General features: G+C 50.9%; 2 protein-coding genes across 3 annotated transcripts; one reads left to right on the top strand and one right to left on the bottom strand.

Moving 5' to 3' along the window:
- Positions 1-159: 159 nt before the first annotated feature.
- Fndc8 (fibronectin type III domain containing 8) lies at positions 160-6,083 on the top strand. Its single transcript, XM_070026747.1, has 4 exons — positions 160-409; positions 3,123-3,492; positions 4,979-5,215; positions 5,629-6,083. The coding sequence occupies exons 1-4, from the start codon at positions 204-206 to the stop codon at positions 5,779-5,781; spliced, it is 966 nt and encodes a 321-aa protein (XP_069882848.1). The 5' UTR covers positions 160-203; the 3' UTR covers positions 5,782-6,083.
- An 872-nt stretch (positions 6,084-6,955) lies between these two features.
- On the bottom strand, positions 6,956-16,289 carry Nle1 (notchless homolog 1). Of its 2 annotated transcripts, XM_070027190.1 has the most exons (13): positions 16,052-16,283; positions 15,777-15,926; positions 14,401-14,621; positions 13,737-13,816; positions 12,369-12,445; positions 12,163-12,260; positions 11,677-11,869; positions 10,646-10,781; positions 10,462-10,508; positions 9,434-9,636; positions 7,915-8,074; positions 7,754-7,824; positions 6,956-7,291 (listed from the first exon to the last, which is right to left on the bottom strand). In XM_070027190.1, exons 1-13 carry the CDS (start codon positions 16,058-16,060, stop codon positions 7,279-7,281), a joined length of 1,458 nt encoding a protein of 485 aa, XP_069883291.1. In that variant the 5' UTR covers positions 16,061-16,283; the 3' UTR covers positions 6,956-7,278. The 2 variants fall into 2 exon arrangements, 1 of the variants encoding a protein (XP_069883291.1); XR_011373049.1 differs by lacking the exon at positions 6,956-7,291 and having other exon boundaries at positions 9,438-9,636; positions 16,052-16,289.
- Positions 16,290-16,909: the final 620 nt, after the last annotated feature.

Genomic DNA, 16,909 nt, shown 5'->3' with positions numbered 1-16,909 from the left:
CATTTGATAGCTTCAGGTGCATTAGCCAGCTCAAATCAAGGTGAGTCTTGCCTCTAATTGTTACACTGATGATTATGAAGTCAGCTCATTGCACCCCCATCCCACCCAAACTAAGGGTGGGCCCGCTGCCCCCACAGTTTCTTTCTGCTTCCTGTCAGCTGGGTTGTCCTGCATGCTGAAGGCTGTGGTCCCCAACAAAGCAGATGGCATCCGAGGCGCTCTATAAAGTGGGGGATGGGGAGGAGGCCAAAATGAAGAAGGAAACCCTCAATGTCGTAAATGCACTAGAACTGCCAAAACCCTTTCCAAATCCCAAGTTCATGAAACGGACCGTCGCTACCAAAGGACTCCCGCTTTCCTCAAGAGGCAGTTTGGTTAACTTATTGGAGCAAGATAACATCAATTTCGAGTAAGATACAAATAAAGTGTAGTCCCTCCCTCCTTTCTAAGGCTGGAGCCAAGGGGTTGGGGCTAGGGAGAAAGGCTTGGAGGAGGGTCTTAAAATACCCTCTGTACTCTCCGGGAGGAACAGGTGTACAGGTTGGACCTGTGGTGTACTCCCAAATCAGTTCTTAGACCGCGTGGGCTGCCAATATCAGGAGACCTTAGGGAATTAGGGAGAGAGTTTCTTTTTAAAATTATCTTTGTCAGGTAGTTGTATAAAGGGGTTTCAATTCCAGACCTCAGGTTATGAGTAGTACAATGCTTATTGATCAATATCACCCTTTCATTGCTGTCCCCCTGCTCCCCCATCCCAACCCTCAGTTACATAGTTCAGTGTTTTTACATAGTGTACATTGAATATAACGACTGCATTTGATCTCCCTTCTTCCTTACATTCCTGTGTCCATCTCTCCCTTGTCCTCCCCTCAGAATGTTTCAGCTTCCTGGTATTCAAATGAGTTATACCCTTGAACTTCTCCTCTAAGTATACTGTCCTTCAGTCAGTTTGTTTGTATATGCATACAGCCCTGTATATATCATATAGGTTTGTATTTTAGAACTAACTTCCACATGTGAGACAAAACATGAGCAATCTGTATCTCAGAGATACAATTTTGTTTGTTTTTTGGGTCCAGTCATGGGGCCTGAACTCTGGGCCTGGGCACTGTCCCTCAGCTCTTCAGCTCAAGGCTAGCGCTCTACCACTTGAGCCACAGCGCCACTTCTGGCTTTTTGCTTATGTGGTGCTGAGGAATCGAACCCAGGGCCTCAAGCATGCAAGGCAAGTGTTCTACCACTGAGCCACCTTCCCAGCCCCTCAGAGATACAATTTAACACAATTGAGATTGAGGTTTGAGGTCTTTTCTGCCCAATCTGGCTGCAAACTAACATCCTCAGATTTCAGCCTCCTGAGTAAATGGTATTACAGATGTGAGCCACCAGTGCCTAGCCCTCTGAGACATTTCAGTTGTGTGTGGATGTAAGCATATAGCAACTGGCCTTGGACTAAGCATTTCTTCCTTTGCATCAAATTTTTATTTTTTTAAAAAAAGAATTGTTTTGGGGCTGGGAAGGTGGCTCAATGGTAGAGCACTTGCCTTACATGCCTGAGGCCCTGGGTTCAATTCCCCAGCACCATATAAGCAAAAAGAAAAAAGCCGGAAAGTGGCGCTGTGGCTCAAGTGGTAGAGTGCTAGCCTTGAGCTGAAGAGCTGAGGGACAGCGCCCAGGCCCAGAGTTCAGGCCCCATGACTGGACCCCCCCCCCAAAAAAAAAGAATTGTATTGATGTGCCTCATCTGTGTAAAATGTTTAAATAGTGGGAAAATTGTGTGCATTTTTTTCTTTGCAACAGTAAGTTCATGCAAAGGAAAAATATAAAGTAGTTAAAATGGTGAAACCCTGACAGAACTAGTGCTAGATATGTCAATATAGATGAATCAGAACAACAATGAGAGACAAGAAGCAAGCCGCAGATGGAGATGTACTGGATAATACCTTTTATTTATGGATTGTCTGAAGCCACACAAAACAATAGATCTTGTCTAGGCTTAACATACATATGTAACAGACATAAAAAGAAACACAGTGAATGATGAATAGAAAAATTTAAAACACTCTATTACCGCTGAAGGGAGGATGTTTGTTGTGGCAAAGAAGAGAAATGTCCAGAGGGGTCAAGCTATGCTAAGTGGGTTTTATTTCTGAAGCAGCAGGAGCAGTAAATAGAAGCTTAATATATTACTCTTGGTGTGTAGATCTAAGATGTTTCATAATTACAAAAAAACCAGAATGGAATAAAAAAATTTTGAGCATTCATCTGATAAACATATTGTATATAAACTAGACAATTAAATTATATATACATAATTATATATTAAATCATATATTTACATATATTTTATATAATCTACAATTCAATTTACATGCTGTGTATTGTTATGTGTTATTAAAGTGCAAACATAAATTACATTAAACATTAAATGGTAAATACTGTTCATTACTTAGATATTTGTAGATATTATTCCACATTCCTGGGGCATTTGCACCCCTCTTTGGAAGGATAACTTAAAAGTTTTAGTAGCCTCTCAAATTGTGACTCTCAGAACATCCACATCAAAGTCCATTTAAAGATCTTATTAAAAATGCAGCTTCTGCTCAAGCCTATAATCCTATCTACTCAGGAGGCTGAGAACTGGGTACTGCGGTTTGAAGCAGGCCCAGGTAGAACAGTCTCTGTGAGACTCTTGTCTCCAATAAACTACTCAAAAACTGGAAGTGGCACTGTGGTTCAACTGTAGAGCGCTAGCCTTAAGCACAAAGAGGCTCAGCACCTAGGCCAAGAGTTCAAGCTGAGGGGACTGGAGGGAAAAATGCCCCTTTCTCAGCCAGGTATGGTGGTACACACATGCCTATAATCTTAGAAGGCCAAGATTAGGAGGTTCTAGGCCAGCCTGGACAAAAAAGTTAACAAGATTCCCATCTCAACCAACAAGGGGACGTGGTGGTACCCATCTGCAGTTACACAGAAAGTGTAGGTAAAAGGATTGCAGTCTGCGACTGACCTGGATAGGTTTGGATGAGGCAGACCCCAGGTGAGCTTGGAGTACAGTACTCAGGTTGGATGGGTTTGGGCAGCAGCCTTCAGCTCATCCCACCACCCTCTCCCTCCTGATCCAGGAAGACAATGCCATTGGAGGATTCTGAGTGCAGCTCCGACGACACCAGCATATCCCCCATCTCATCCACCTTGTTGAATCCCATCAAATTGGCCGTGACACAACCCAACAGCAGCTTCTTCGCAGGGATGCTGGAGGGTGAGCTGAACAAGCTCAGTTTTACCACAATGATCAAGAGCACAGATAAAGGAGAACTGGCTCTCTGCCCCAGCTCATCCAAGTCCCAAATGGCCACCAAGGGTCTGCTGGATCTTGACAACCCTGCGCTGGACTCAGACACATCCTCAACACGCTCTGAATCCTCTGTGGTCCTGGACGTGCCAGAGGCCCCTTTCATCTGTGAGCACACCGTCAGCGACTCTACAGCTGTGGTGCGTTTCCCTGCCGCCGCTGGTGTGCATCTGGCCAAAGCTGTGTCAGCGGCGAGCTGAGTGGGGAGTGTGAAGATGCTAGCCCTGCAGCCCGATCTCAAGGTCATGGTTTAGGAAGGGAGCGAGGGAGGGCACGCCTGTAGAGAACTCCAGTGCCAGACAGAAAGGGGCTCAGAGCTTTCCGGGTCCGTGAGGGAGAATCAGATAGGGGAGATTCATTAGGGTATCAGAGGGAAAGGAAAGATTAGTTCTAGCTTCAGGAATGAGCATGGAGGCTTTTTAGTAACTTTGAGCTGGGATCCAGAGGTAGGATCTAAACATCTAGAGATAGAGGAAAATTCCCTGGATAGCTGACCCAGGAAAGGCTTACCACTGGAAGGGCAGAAGATGGACTTTCTCACACTGCCTACTGTATTCTTACAGATTGAAATCTACCTTCCTGGGCCTCCTCCCTAAAGGGTCTGGAGGTAGCCTGGGAATGTGCAGTGTCAACAAGTTCCTGGGTGATACTGAAGTGGTACTTTGGGGATCCACATGTTCAGGAGCAGTGTCCTGGAGGATGGAGGGCAGGACACGGAAGAAGTTAGTATGTAGTTATTTCCCGGTGGCCTTCCAACATTGGGCTTTTCTGTAAGCAGTAAGGTACATCTTTGAACACAGCATTGTGTGTCAAGAGGCTATCTATGTCAATAGACATAGTTGTTTTTTGTTTGGTTTTTCCCTAGTGCAGGGATGGAACCTAGGGCTTCAGAGCACCAGCTAGGCAAGGGCCTATCACTGAGCTACATCCCCAGGCCTGGTAGAGGTAATTTGACTTGCAGTTTAGGAAAGTAACTCTAGAAGCTCCATTGTTGGATAGGCCACACAACTGTGGTCTCCAGCTGGACAGCCTCAGTATCTGTCAAATGCCAACTCATTAGAGATTTAAATTCCCACTCAGATCCCAGTGGCTCCCATCTATAATCCTAGTTACTCAGTAGGCTGAGATCTGAGGGTCAAGGTTTGAAACTAGCCCAGGCAGACAAATCTGAGACTCATTTCTGATTAACTATCAAAAAGCTGGAACAGGAGGTGTAGCTCAAGTGACAGCACCAGCTTTGTGGAAAAAAAGCCCTGGGCTCAAGTGTCAGTGATGGAAAGGAAAGGAGGGAGGGAAGGGGGATGGAAGAAGGAAGGAAGGAAGGAAAGGAGGAAGGTTGATTTAGAGGAAGGAGAAACTGGAAATGGGAGTTCAGACAGAAGACAGCAGGCTCAGGAATCTGCAGTATTGTGAAAATTCCAAGGTGCTTAGGCAGCCTGGGAAACCACTGTTGTGGGTATAAAAGCTTGGGGTTTGGAACTTGGACCTTCAGGGCAGGTGTCTGCACACAGTGTGCCTTCTTTCAAACATGCCTGAGCTCCAGGTGGGATGGGCATGGGAGGGGCATTGTGACTCTGGTCAGGACAGGCCAGGTCTGAGGAAGCCTCCGGCTCTCTCCTCCCCTAGATTTCCTGGACCTATTCCTTGGGCAAACAGCAGGTCAGTTTCTACCAGGTCCTGTTACAGGAGATGACCAAGAAAAAAGAAGAGTCATCATCCAAGGGCAAGAACCGTCCATGGATCTTCAACAAGATCTTGGGTACCACGGTCAAGCTGATGGAGCTGAAGCCTAATACGAGTTACTGCCTCACTGTCCGTGCAGCCAACACAGCTGGGGTGGGGAAGTGGTGCAAGCCCTACAAGGTGAGCTGGGGAGGCAGGTGTCAGGGAGAGATCTGACCCAGGGAACTCCTCCCCCCCCCACACCCATGTCCCTGGTAGCCTTCCTGTCAGGGCCAACAGGCATTAACTATGCTACAACCTGGAGATTTAAGAATTAAGACACACCTGGGGCCCACCAAGAAGTTCGACAATATTCACACTACAAAGCACCTGGTCTGAACTCTTACTCAATGTCCAGGAACTGCCAGGTGGGGGTGGCAGTCCTGGACACAGCTGGGGTTTGTGTCATGCCTCTTTGGATCTATTTCCTGCCAGGTGCTATGTAGGATAGGGCCAAGATGGTACTTTGCAGACAAAATGGGGGAGACAGATGGTGAAGAGAGCCAGACGCAGGGTAGGAAGGTGTTCTGAGGGGTTTTCTTTTCTCACTTCAGTTTGCAACTGTGGCCACTGACTTCAACAGCTTCCCTGAGTGCAACCCCATCCAGATCACCGTGCAGCGCAAGGAACCTCAGCGAAGAACAGTGTCCATTGGGCTGGAGGACATGCGAAGGCTGGAGGATCTGGAATACCTATTTCCTTACTAAGGGGAGGGCCCAGGACACCCATCATCTTGCCATCAGCCTTGGCCCAGGGCCCTCAGGGACCAAAATCATGAGATGTACCACTAGCACCATGCCAGAGAACCACTGATTACCCTGTCAGCCCAGAGCATGGCCTGGAGGCAGGGATCTGGGATTCTCACTCCTGGGCTGGGGCCAAAGCTAGATAGATGGGAGTCTCACTCCCTGACAGACATCTCAGGCCAGGCCAGGCTCAGCCACTGCCCACAGCTGCTAGGCTTCCTCTTCCCCCAGACCTGGGCTGGGTCCAGGTCCCTCATTAAAGAACTGCAGGTAGTCCAACACCTCTTAGTTCTGTTTCATGCTGAGGTCAACCTCAGCTGGGCTAACAACATCCACTTCTTAGATTCAGCCAAGTACAAATGAATAAGGGGCTAGGAGCCAGGGTAGCTGGCAATGGGAGGGTCCCATTCTTCACCTGTTTATGTGTGAAGACTGTTACTCTTCACGAGTTTCCACAGTGACTGGACAGCCAGGAATGGTCAGTGCTGGACCTGGGCAGGGTCTGGCTATATCCATAAGGACCCAGGCAGTCATTTCAGCACCACCAGCTCAGGTGGCTCATCCAAAGTAGGGCGTAGTCATCTAGAGACCAGTGCAGTTTCTAGGACAATGAAACATCCAGCCAAGTAAGGTAATGGACAGAATTGCAAAAGCATAGCTGGGGCGGAACAGTAGAAGAGGACCAGATACTGGCCATTGTTCCAATGATGCAGTGCCTACCCTAAGCAGACATACTGTGTGTGGGGATGAGCAGGAATGTAGAGGGAGCATGGGGATATAGTCTTGGTCAAAACCTCAGGAGGTCCCGCTGGGGATTACTTTTACTACCCTGTAATACACTTCACAGGGCTACCTGTACCTCTGCTGTCCTGTACAAGTCCTCCAGGACAGCCAAGGCCTTCCTCTCTGGCCCGAGAGCACAGTACTTGGGGTCCAGCAGGAGACACCTGAGAGGTGGATGGGCTGGTGGAACTCTGGCTATATAGAATCCTCATTGTTATCAACAGGTCCATGTGGCCAGTACCAACATTTGTCACTGGCCTCTCTCTACAGATCCAGGGGCAAGAGGGAAGGGCAATTTCCTGTCATGCAATACAAGAGAGGGGCCTAGGTTCTATAAGGAATTACAATCTGAACACATAAAAATAAGTTATTTATTTGGCCACAGAGCCTGGATCTGACTGAGCCTGAACCGAGCTGACACTTGGAAGAGGAGGCAGGGGCAGCAGCGGAGGCTGCACAGGGGGCCTGGCCTCCCTACCACTGCCAACACCACCAGGAACAGAGCAGTGCCCTTGGGCCGAGTTCAGCAATAACTTCTAGGCCTCCACACCACAGGCAGGGGTCCTCTGGGTAGGACACTGCTGCGGTCTGTCAGGAAGCCAGGGGCACTGGCACCAGCCATCATTTTCTGGCAGGGATGGAGTACAAGTGGGCGTTGGAGAACCGTGGGACTCTTCATCTCCGCCATCTGCAGGGAAGGAAGGGAATCAGAATGGGGATCTGAGGCTCTCTGACTTCTGGCCATGCAAATAGCTATATACTTGTAGCCTGCCTCAGATGGGAGTTCCCCTAGGGGATGCCCACTGCCAAGCAGGAGCGAGCAGTGCTTTGGCTGTGTGTTTGCTCGCCTTCTATCTACAAAGGTTTAGTAATTCCTGAGAGACACATTAACTAGGTTCTGTGACTGCAGAACCTGAGCCAAAGTGCAGGTCCCAGGACTCTATAGTTCAGTACTCTACCGAGAACTGTACTGTGTTAGAGAGTACCCCAAGTGCCACCAGGGTCTCCCACCACCCCCTAATTCCTGCAGGCCTTGGCTTGCTCAGTGAGAACATGGCGCCACACACCATGGGGAAAGAGCACAGTGCCGTTAAGTCCTGAATGAAGTAAAGACAGGAGGGTCAAGCACCCCATCTGCCACCCCACTCACATCCGGAGACACTTGTCCTTTCCACCACTTGCCACTCTCTGGCCATCAGGACTCCAGTCCACGGCATATACCTAAACAAGAGGATGAGAAAGGAGTGGAGTGGGGGAGGGCAGAAGGGCCAGGCACAATCCCAGCTCCCTCTGCCCCCTGGGCAGCCGTACCTCATCCGCATGGCCAGGGAGGTCTGTGGCCAGCTTCTGGGCCTTCACGTCCCACACCTTCAGGGTGCTGTCACTGCTGCCACTGACCAGTAGCCGGCTGTCGGCTGACCAAGCGATCTGGTACACGGCACCCACATGGCCACGTAGGGAAGCCAGGTACCTGGGCCATGGAAGATGACCACGGATATCAGACCTTCACACATACCTCCTACCCCTAGCTCTGTGCTCCAATGTGGGCTGCCTACAAGAACTGCCTGGCCCCAGACCATTTTATTCATGACTGCTCACAACTAGTCTATAAAACTCCTCCATATGAGTTGCTTCTAGGCTGCCTCTTGCCAGGCTTCCAGACCTGTATGACTCTGTGTACCTAAGTCCATCGCAACCACCTGCCTGGCACATCTGTCTGATGTCCACCCACAGCAGTTTCTTACCACTGGGTGGTATGTGGTATGGTATAATGATGGGTCAGGCCCATCTGGAACTAGCTGGGGCTATGTGCACCAGCCAGTGTTGTCTATGAGATGTAGTTTCCTTAGTTTATTTTGTTTCTTATTTTGGTGCCAGTCCTGGGGCTTGAACTCTGGGCCTGGGTGCTGTCCCTGAGTTGTTTTTTTTTTTTTGGGGGGGGGGTTGGTCTTGGGGCCTGAGCGCTGTCCCTCAGCTCTTCAGCTCAAGGATAGTGGTCTACCACTTGAGCCACAGCACCACTTCCAGCTTTTCCTGCTTATATGGTGCTGAGGAATCGAACCCAGGGCCTCATGCATGCAGGCAAGCACTCTATCACTGAGCCACCTTCCCAGCCCCTCCCTGAGCTTTTTTGCTCAAGGCTAGCCCTCTACCACTTGAGCTACACCTCCAGTGGTTAGCTGCTGGAGGTGGGTCGCAGGGACTTTCCTGCCTTTAAACAATGATCCTCAGATCTCAGCCTTTTGAAAAGCTAGGATTATAGGCATGAGCCACTGGTGGCCAGCATCTTTATTATCCATTTCAATGAGCTGTGGAATGCAAGTTCACAATGGTGGCACATCAGTTTTCCCTGTTCCCTTTCTCTCCTGCAGGTATGTCTTACCTCTCCCTCCAAGAGCCCCTGAGCACACTGTGCCCCCTTACAGCAGTTTCTCAGACTTAAGTGAGTAGCACCCTCTCAGCTGGCTCACAGATCTGCACTGGAACCCAAGGTTCACTTCTTTCCAGCTCCCAGGGCATCATGCCAAGACCACGGGTGTGTGGACCACACTGACTGCATCCACCTATCGCTTCATCACCTTTGGGCCCACTGCATCCCCATCCCTGCCTCTGCCATTAGCCTTAACATCATTTCTCTCTTGATGGAAAACAAATTAGCATTTTTAGTCCCCACTGAATGCTGAGGTAGGGGGTCTGCATATTGAAGAGGCAGTAGAAAATAGGGAAACCCAGGCCTTTTGCCAGGCTGTGGCAAGGCCGTGAGCGGCACTGCCAAGCTCCTTCCACTGTACACAGCTAAGAGCAAAACGGCCCCCACTCCTCAACTTACTTGCCTGTCCTGCCATCCCACAGCTTGATGGACTTGTCAAAGGAGGCACTGGCCACAATGCGGGAGTCAGGAGAAAACAGCACCTGGTTGATGAGGGCCTGATGTCCTGTCATCCGTGCGAGGGGCTTCTTGTCCTCTGCTGGGGACCACAGGAATAAGGTGAAGTCATCTGAGCCAGACACCAGCCTCTCTGGGCCTTGGCCCTGGGCAAGAAAGCACAGTGTGTTGGATGGGGTCAGACACTGACCATTACACTGGGGACAGAGGCCATGATTAGAGGAAGTGAGACCTAGCATGGCCACAAGCTCCCCCATGACAGCAGGCAACTCACTGCCAAAATGAAAAGAAAATACTTTAAAGATAAAGCAAGCCAGGCGGTGGCTCACACCTGTAATCCTAGCTACTCAGGAGGCTGAGATCTGAGGATCGCAGTTCAAAACCAGGCTGGGCACAAAAGTCCATGAGACTCTTATCTCTAATAAACCACCCAGAAAACTGGAAGTGGCTCAAGTGGTAGAGCGCTCGCCTTGAGCTGAAGAGCTGAGGGACAGCGCCCAGGCCCAGAGTTCAACCCCCATGACTGACATAAAAAAAAAAAAAAAAAAAAAAAAAAAGATAAAAGTGTGTTCAAGAGGAATGTGCTTTCTTGGGCCGTGTGTGTATTTATATGTATATCTCATACATATACCCATGTATACATGTACCTTCAAGAGGCACAAGATACTGCTAGCACTGGACACTTCCAGAAGAAATGGATGACTGTGCAAGAGAGAAATTTCCCAAAATACCGTTTTTGTCAATTTTGAAACTCACGACCATGTGAATGTGTTCGTGGAGTACATAAACTGTGACATGTAAACATACTCCAAGTAAGTAAATGGGCCCTAGGTGTGGAGATTTGAGGTCTGTAAGCGGAGACTTTAGAACCGGCACTGAGCTGGGGTTAGAAGGCAGAGGCTGCGGGCCTGTGGCGGCTCAGTGAAGGCTGAGAAAGAGTACAGCTGGGTACATGTGGCTGGCACACTCACCCGCACCAGGTTGTACCGGCTCAGGGCTCTCTTCTTCAGCTCCTGCACTGTGTCCAGCAGAGAAAAGAGAGAAGGGACAAGGCTGACTAGGAAATCCAACACCAACAGCAAGCCTGCCCATGCCCATTAAACTGGACAACTGGCTCCTTCCCAGGAAGCCCTTCCCCTCCTCCCACTCACTCACAGGAGCCCTGAAGGTCCTGGGCATTAATTGTAGCCTCAGCAGGTTCAAAGGCCCCTGTGCGCAGGGCATAGTCAGTGCTGAGTGCCATGGTGTTCACCCAGTGACCATGGCCTTGAAGTGTCCGGCACAGCACACCCTAGGATAGAGGGAGAAGGTCAGGCACAGACAGACAGACAGACAGACAGACAGACAGACAGAGACATACACACACATCCAGGATAATGGGAGATGGAAAAGACATATATACACTCCACTCTCCACAAGGTGGCATGAGGGGGCTGGGAAGGTGGCTCAGTGGTAGAGCACTTGCCTTGCATGCCTGAGGCCCTGGGTTCGATTCCTCAGCACCCATAAAGAAAAAAGCCGGAAGTAGCACTGTGGCTCAAATGGTAGAGCATTGGCCTTGAGCTGAAGAGCTGAGGGACAGCACCCAGGCCCAGAGTTCAGGCCCCATGACCGGACCCCCCCCCCAAAAAAAAAGGTGGCATGAGACAAGAATCAGGACTCTATTGGGCCACTCATTCACTTGATCTTAATCAAACTGCCCCTGTGGGTCCAAGCCTCTTTCTTCTGTGAAATGAAAGCACTGGCTTATTTCATGGGAGAGGTTTATCAGTATAAGGGGCTACAGCCAGCCAGGTTTGGGATATGGTAGGTTGCAAAGTGCTACAGGCTCCCTAGAGCAGGGCTTTCCAAAGCTGGACTGTAGGACCTCGCAGTCCCCATAGTGTGGTACCAAGCATGGGACCCCTGTGTGAGGGGCTTCTTGTCCTGTGGGGGACACAGGAAGAAGGTGAGGCCATCTGAAGCAGATACCAGCCTCTCTGGGCCTTGGCCCTGGATACAAAAGCACAGCAGGTTGTATGTGGTCAGGCAAAGGTGAGCACAATGCACACCCATTACACAGCACCCCTCTGACCAGGTGTCCAACACACATTCAGGAAACACTGGACTTGCTGAGGGCACAAAGTCTGCCCCAGCACGTGTGACATGAGATTTGCAGACGGGCTTCTGCACCTCCTTGCTCTTACGTCATGGGCCCTCCAGACTTTAATGGTGCGGTCCTGGGAGGCAGAGTATAGAAGCCCATCTCCTCCCCACCGGAGGCAAGTAACTGACTGGGTGTGCCCGGTGAGGATGCGTTCACAGCGGCCTGCAGTTGTGTCCCAGACCCGCACACTGCCATCCTTGGAGCTGCTGGCCACATAGCGGCATTCTGGATTCCTGGTGAGAAGCCAGACAAAAAGCTCATTTCTGCCCTGCCTGCCTGCCTATTGTCTCCTATTTCTAATTCAGAGGCCAGTGGCAATCTCTTGTTGGCATCATGGCCCAAGATGGGTCCCAGGCCCTGAGACATTCAGCCTCCCCGAAGCTGCAGGGCAGTGTCTTGGACCCTCCAAATCATTATTGGCATCACATACCCATATCTCAAATCCCCCCAGATAACATCTCCATGTCACAAAGAGAAGCAGACAGCTTTGCTCCTGGTTCATTCGCCCCACCTTGGTGTTACTTACACATGGAGGGGTTCCCAGCTCAGGCCTGTGACCCACTTGCTGTGGCCGGCGAGGGTCCTGCCCACTTGCTGCCCTGTGCTTGGGTCCCACAGGAGAATCTGAAGGACAGAAGCTCACTAAGTAATCATCTCCATCCCGTCCTACCAAAGGTCCCAAGCCAGGGAAGGAGCCCCGAGTCACTGCCTAGTTATCTTGATACCACATACCTGGCCATTCTTGCAGCCCGAGGCCAGCTTCTTGCCATCTGGGGACCAGGATATGCTAAGCACCCAATGTCTGTGTCCTAGGAAAACAGAAGAGGAGCATCTAGAGCATCTAGCAATACACGCCACACTGCAGATCCTCCTTAGTGAACAACATGGGGAAGCAAGGCTTTCCAGACCTAGGGACAACACACCTAGTCCTAGAGCCACAACTCTCACTGCACAGATAATACTGCTACTTTCTAGTATTCCCTTAGGTGAAATTGGGGACAAAGAGGTTTTCCATAAACACTATCCCTAGTAATTCTCACAACAGCACTAAGGTAGGTAGCAAAGCAAGAAAGGTTCTCATTTTCCAGCTGCAAACCTGGAGCTTAGACAGAATATGCCTTGCTCACAAAAGCACACCTAGCTAGTCCATGGCACACAAGGATTCACCCAGTGGTCCAGAGACTGGTAGAATCACTTGAAACTAGTTGAAAATGAGAATTCCCAGATGTACTAAAGGGAAAGCTCTGGTGGTGGGAGAGTAGGACAAGGTCATCAAGTTCCCAAGAGGATTCTGAGATGTGCTAAAGTCAAGAAACCCCAGCTGGGAAGGTGGCTCAGTGGTAGAGCGCTTGCCTTTCATGCCTGAGGCCCTGGGTTCGATTCCTCAGCACCACATAAGCAAAAAATAAAAGCTGGAAGTGGTGCTGTGGCTCAAGTGGTAGAGCGCTATCCTTGAGCTGAAGAGCTGAGGGACAGTGCCCAGGCCCAGAGTTCAGGCCCCACGACCAGACCCCCCCAAAAAAAAGAAAAGAAAAGAAAATCTCTTCAATTTTAGCCGGGCGCTGGTGGCTCACGCCTGTAATCCTAGCTACTCAGGAGGCTGAGATCTGAGGATCACGGTTCAAAGCCAGCCCCGGCAGGAGAGACTGTGAGACTCCTATCTCCAATAAACCACCAGAAAACCGGAAGTGGCGCTGTAGCTCAAGTGGTAGAGCGCTCGCCTTGAGCTGAAGAGCTGAGGGACAGCGCCCAGGCCCAGAGTTCAAGCCCCACGACCGACCAAAAAAAAAAAAAGAAAGAAACCCCAGTGGCAGATATTGACTTTACACCAGATTGTCACAGCTACCAGTTGGTTAGCCCCTTAATACAACTCCTATAGACTCTCTGGCCCAATTTCTGCTTATTTGTACATGGCTAGGTGGGCTCAAGAGTCTGGTCTCTACCTGGGCACAGGCAACTGTGAACTGGACATCAAGGGGTTGGATTCAGTTCTAGGCCTCCTCAGGAACTAAAGAACTGGTAAATTAGCCACCCACTATTGTGTTTAGACGCCCTCCCACCCCGCCCCATAAGCCCCAAATGGCTAAATGCACAACTGACCCTTGCAAGTAAAATGTGGTGTCTCTGTGCTGAGATCCCAGAAGCGCACAGTGGTGTCTCCAGAGCCACTGGCCAGGTACCTGGGGAAGAGAGAGAGGCAGCTTCAGTGCCATAGAGGTCTGTGGCCAGAGAGGGCCATCAACTTGAGAAGAAGCTACCTGGGAGAAAAATTTCAGGTGCTTGCCTGCCTGCTTCCTTCCCTCCCAGACAAGAATAGCTACAGCTATAACTTTCTTCTTTCCCTGGTCCTGGGCATTGCACCCAGGGCCTTGGGCATGCTAGGTAAGCTCTCTACTCCAACCCAATAGCCAGCTTTTGGAACTTTTCATACCCTCAAAGGACTGCGAGAAGAAGTAAATCCCAGTTTCACATTGGAATAACAAACTCACAAAGATGAAGAGGTTCATCCCATTCACCCAGCTTGGAAGGGGTAGAGCTGAACCTGCAGCTCAAATCTCCTGAAATTAAGACTAGGGAGGGCTCTTCCCAGGCAGCTATCCTCAGCTTTTGGAGAACAAATCACAATAGGGAAGTCTTCACTTGCAACTTGAACACAGAGCTCAAGTCTGTGATAGGCAGTTGAAGTCCCCATCAATCATAATTCTCTTTACCCCAGTCAGAGGTTGCACACACATCCCATCCTCAAACCTGCAGCTTTCCTTACTTTCCAGTGGGGCTGAAGGCCACTGAAATGACTGCCTCGCTATGACCCTCCAAGGAGCTGGTGCAGCGGGTTACAGCCCGGACCCTGAAGACAGCTTGGGGCTGATAGATGATGTCAAGAATCTTCTCTGTCTCCACTGCCTGGGACTCCTCCAGTGTCTTCTCCAGTGAGGAGATGATCTCAGCATCATGGACATAGAAAGCCAGGGGCAGAGGATCCTCCTGAAGGACAATAGTAAAGGCCAGTTTTCCCATGAAGCATGTACAGGGGCCTGTCTGCCTAGGCCCGCCCCACTGAACTCACCAATCCATTGTGTGTGTGTGACGAGACTACTCACTTTTCAGCCACCCTATGTAGGATACTCCATTGTGTGTGTCTGTGTGTGTGACGAGACTACTCACTTTTCAGCCACCCTATGTAGGATACTCCATTATTCTCCACTTTTTAATCCTTGAATAATCATCTCAGGGCACTCATATTACATTTTGAAATCCTTTATCTACATATCACAATCCTGGGAAGTAGACATTAATTAACCTACTTGATAGGTTAAAATAACAGACTTAAAGCAACTATTGCCGGAATTTCCATGTCTTATTGCCAACGACTAATTCAAGGGCTTGGTGTGCTTTAAAAAGAACTCTTAAGAGCTGGGCACCAGTGCTCACACCTGTAATCCTGCCTCTGAAAAGCCCCAGTACTGGCACAAAAACTTTAAAAAGATTCTAGGCCTTTCCCTTGCCAGTTGGTAGCTCTATCACTTTTGAGCCTCTCCTCCAGCCCTGCCTTTTTTGCTGGCTATACAGAAGATCAAATCCAATAGACGCTTCTGCCTCAGCTGGCTTTAACGCCCTTCCTCGGGATCTCGGCCTCCTCAGCAGCTCACACACCCCTGGACCCCAGACACTCCTTTAAACCCGGCAGAGGGCAGCCCGTTTTCACTTTAATTAAAGGTTAACAGCCTACGTCAAGAGTCTGACATGACTGAGGGTTCCACTCCCAAATCTAAACATTCCCTCTCCTCCCCCTTCCCCCCCTCGAGCCCGGACAGAGCCAACAACCTGCGAATCACTGAATCTCTCCAGGCCACGCTGTCCAGCATAGGCGCGGGAAATTAACGTCTCCCCGCCCTCACCGAGGGTCAGCCGGGGACAATCAGGGGAACACCGCCGCCCCCCCGCCCCGCTCAGCCGAGGGTGGACGGTCCCGACGCCGCCCCTCCGCAGGTGCGAGGCGTCTCCTCACCTGCTCCATCCTGCGGGGCTGCCCGGGGCTGCGCGCCGGGTGGGCCGGAGCTCGGTGCGGAGAGCCTGGGGACCCTCAGCCCCGCACGCGCCCCCCGCGCCCCCCGCAGGCCCGTCCCGCGCGCCGCTCACCTGCGCCAGCAGCGCGTTGCACACGAGCTGCAGCCGATCGGGGGTGATGTCCACCGGCACGTCGAACGGGGAGCCCAGCAGCTGCCCGCCCTCATCCTGGAACTGCACGAGCAGCCGCTGCACGTCGCGCACCTCCACCGCCGCCGCCTCCTGCGCGATCGAGCGGGAGTAGTCGTCAGTCAGCCCCCAACTCCCACCCCGCCCAACTCCCAGCCTCGATCCCCGCTTGGGGAGCCCCTCCCGGCGCCCCACGGCCGGCGCCCCAGCACACCCACCGCCGCCATGCTGCCTTCCCCCACGTGGACACGATGGGCCGGACGGAGCGTCGCCTGCCAGGGCTGCGGAATGTCGCCGCCGCTCACAGCGCCCCCTGGTGCTGGGAGGAGAATCCGGCCTCGTCCCGCCCGCAGCCGTCAGGTGGCTCCGCTGTCAGTCACGTGGCCTACCCGGAGGCCTTCTCTCCCTCTTCTGGGAGTTAGGCCGCGTGTTGTAGTTAATTGGAGATAAAAGCCTCACGGACTTTCCTGCCTGGGCTGGCTTTGAACCGCGATCCTCAGATCTCAGCTTCCTGAGTAGCTAGGATTACAGGCGTGAGCCACCAGGGACTGGCTACTCTGAGTATCTTTCGACATCACTATTTCCTCACCTCTACCCTTGCTGTGGACACACCTAGGGAAGAGGCCATGAGAACTGCGGTGCCTGCCTGCGAGCAGAGCAGAGTCCTCGCCAGAAACAAACCTTGGTGGCGCCAAGATCTCGGATTTCTCAGCTCCAGAGATGTGAAAACATATCAGTGGTCTAATCCTCCAGCCCATGGCATTCTCCCATGGCAGCTCCAGTAGTCTAAAAGGAAGTTTCTCTTTCTTGAGATCTAGCCATAAATATTCATTAATCACCTTTCCTTTAAGATCTTTTGCCTTATTATTCTTGCTTGCGTCACAACAAGTGGGACCAGGGCAGGGGTTCTGTCTATCCATTTATCTGTCCATTTACCAAACATTTGTTAGCCTGGGCACACCTGTTGTCCCAGGTACTCAGGAGGCTGAGGCAAGTAATGCAAACCCAACCTGGAAAACATAGGGAGACCTCCATCTCAATTCCCCTCCCTCCAACCAAGAACTAAACAAGAAAAA

This window comes from Dipodomys merriami, unplaced genomic scaffold, assembly GCF_024711535.1.
Source record: "Dipodomys merriami isolate MVZ:Mamm:240054 unplaced genomic scaffold, mDipMer1.0.p SCAF_19, whole genome shotgun sequence".
Classification (NCBI taxonomy): Eukaryota; Metazoa; Chordata; class Mammalia; order Rodentia; family Heteromyidae; genus Dipodomys; species Dipodomys merriami.
This window is presented reverse-complemented; position numbering and strand designations above follow the sequence as displayed.

What these genes read in the sequence shown, in the direction of transcription:
- Fndc8 (XM_070026747.1), top strand. Translation starts at nt 204, where the DNA reads ATGGCATCCGAGGCGCTCTATAAAGTGGGGGATGGGGAGGAGGCCAAA. An exon ending in TCAGCGACTCTACAGCTGTG is followed by an intron (nt 3,493 to 4,978) that starts GTGCGTTTCCCT and finishes CTCCTCCCCTAG; the next exon opens with ATTTCCTGGACCTATTCCTT. An exon ending in AGTGGTGCAAGCCCTACAAG is followed by an intron (nt 5,216 to 5,628) that starts GTGAGCTGGGGA and finishes TTCTCACTTCAG; the next exon opens with TTTGCAACTGTGGCCACTGA.
- Nle1 (XM_070027190.1), bottom strand. An exon ending in GCAACGCGCTGCTGGCGCAG is followed by an intron (nt 14,622 to 15,776) that starts GTGAGCGGCGCG and finishes ATTGTCCTTCAG; the next exon opens with GAGGATCCTCTGCCCCTGGC. An exon ending in GCCGGTACAACCTGGTGCGG is followed by an intron (nt 9,637 to 10,461) that starts GTGAGTGTGCCA and finishes TTTCTTGCCCAG; the next exon opens with GGCCAAGGCCCAGAGAGGCT.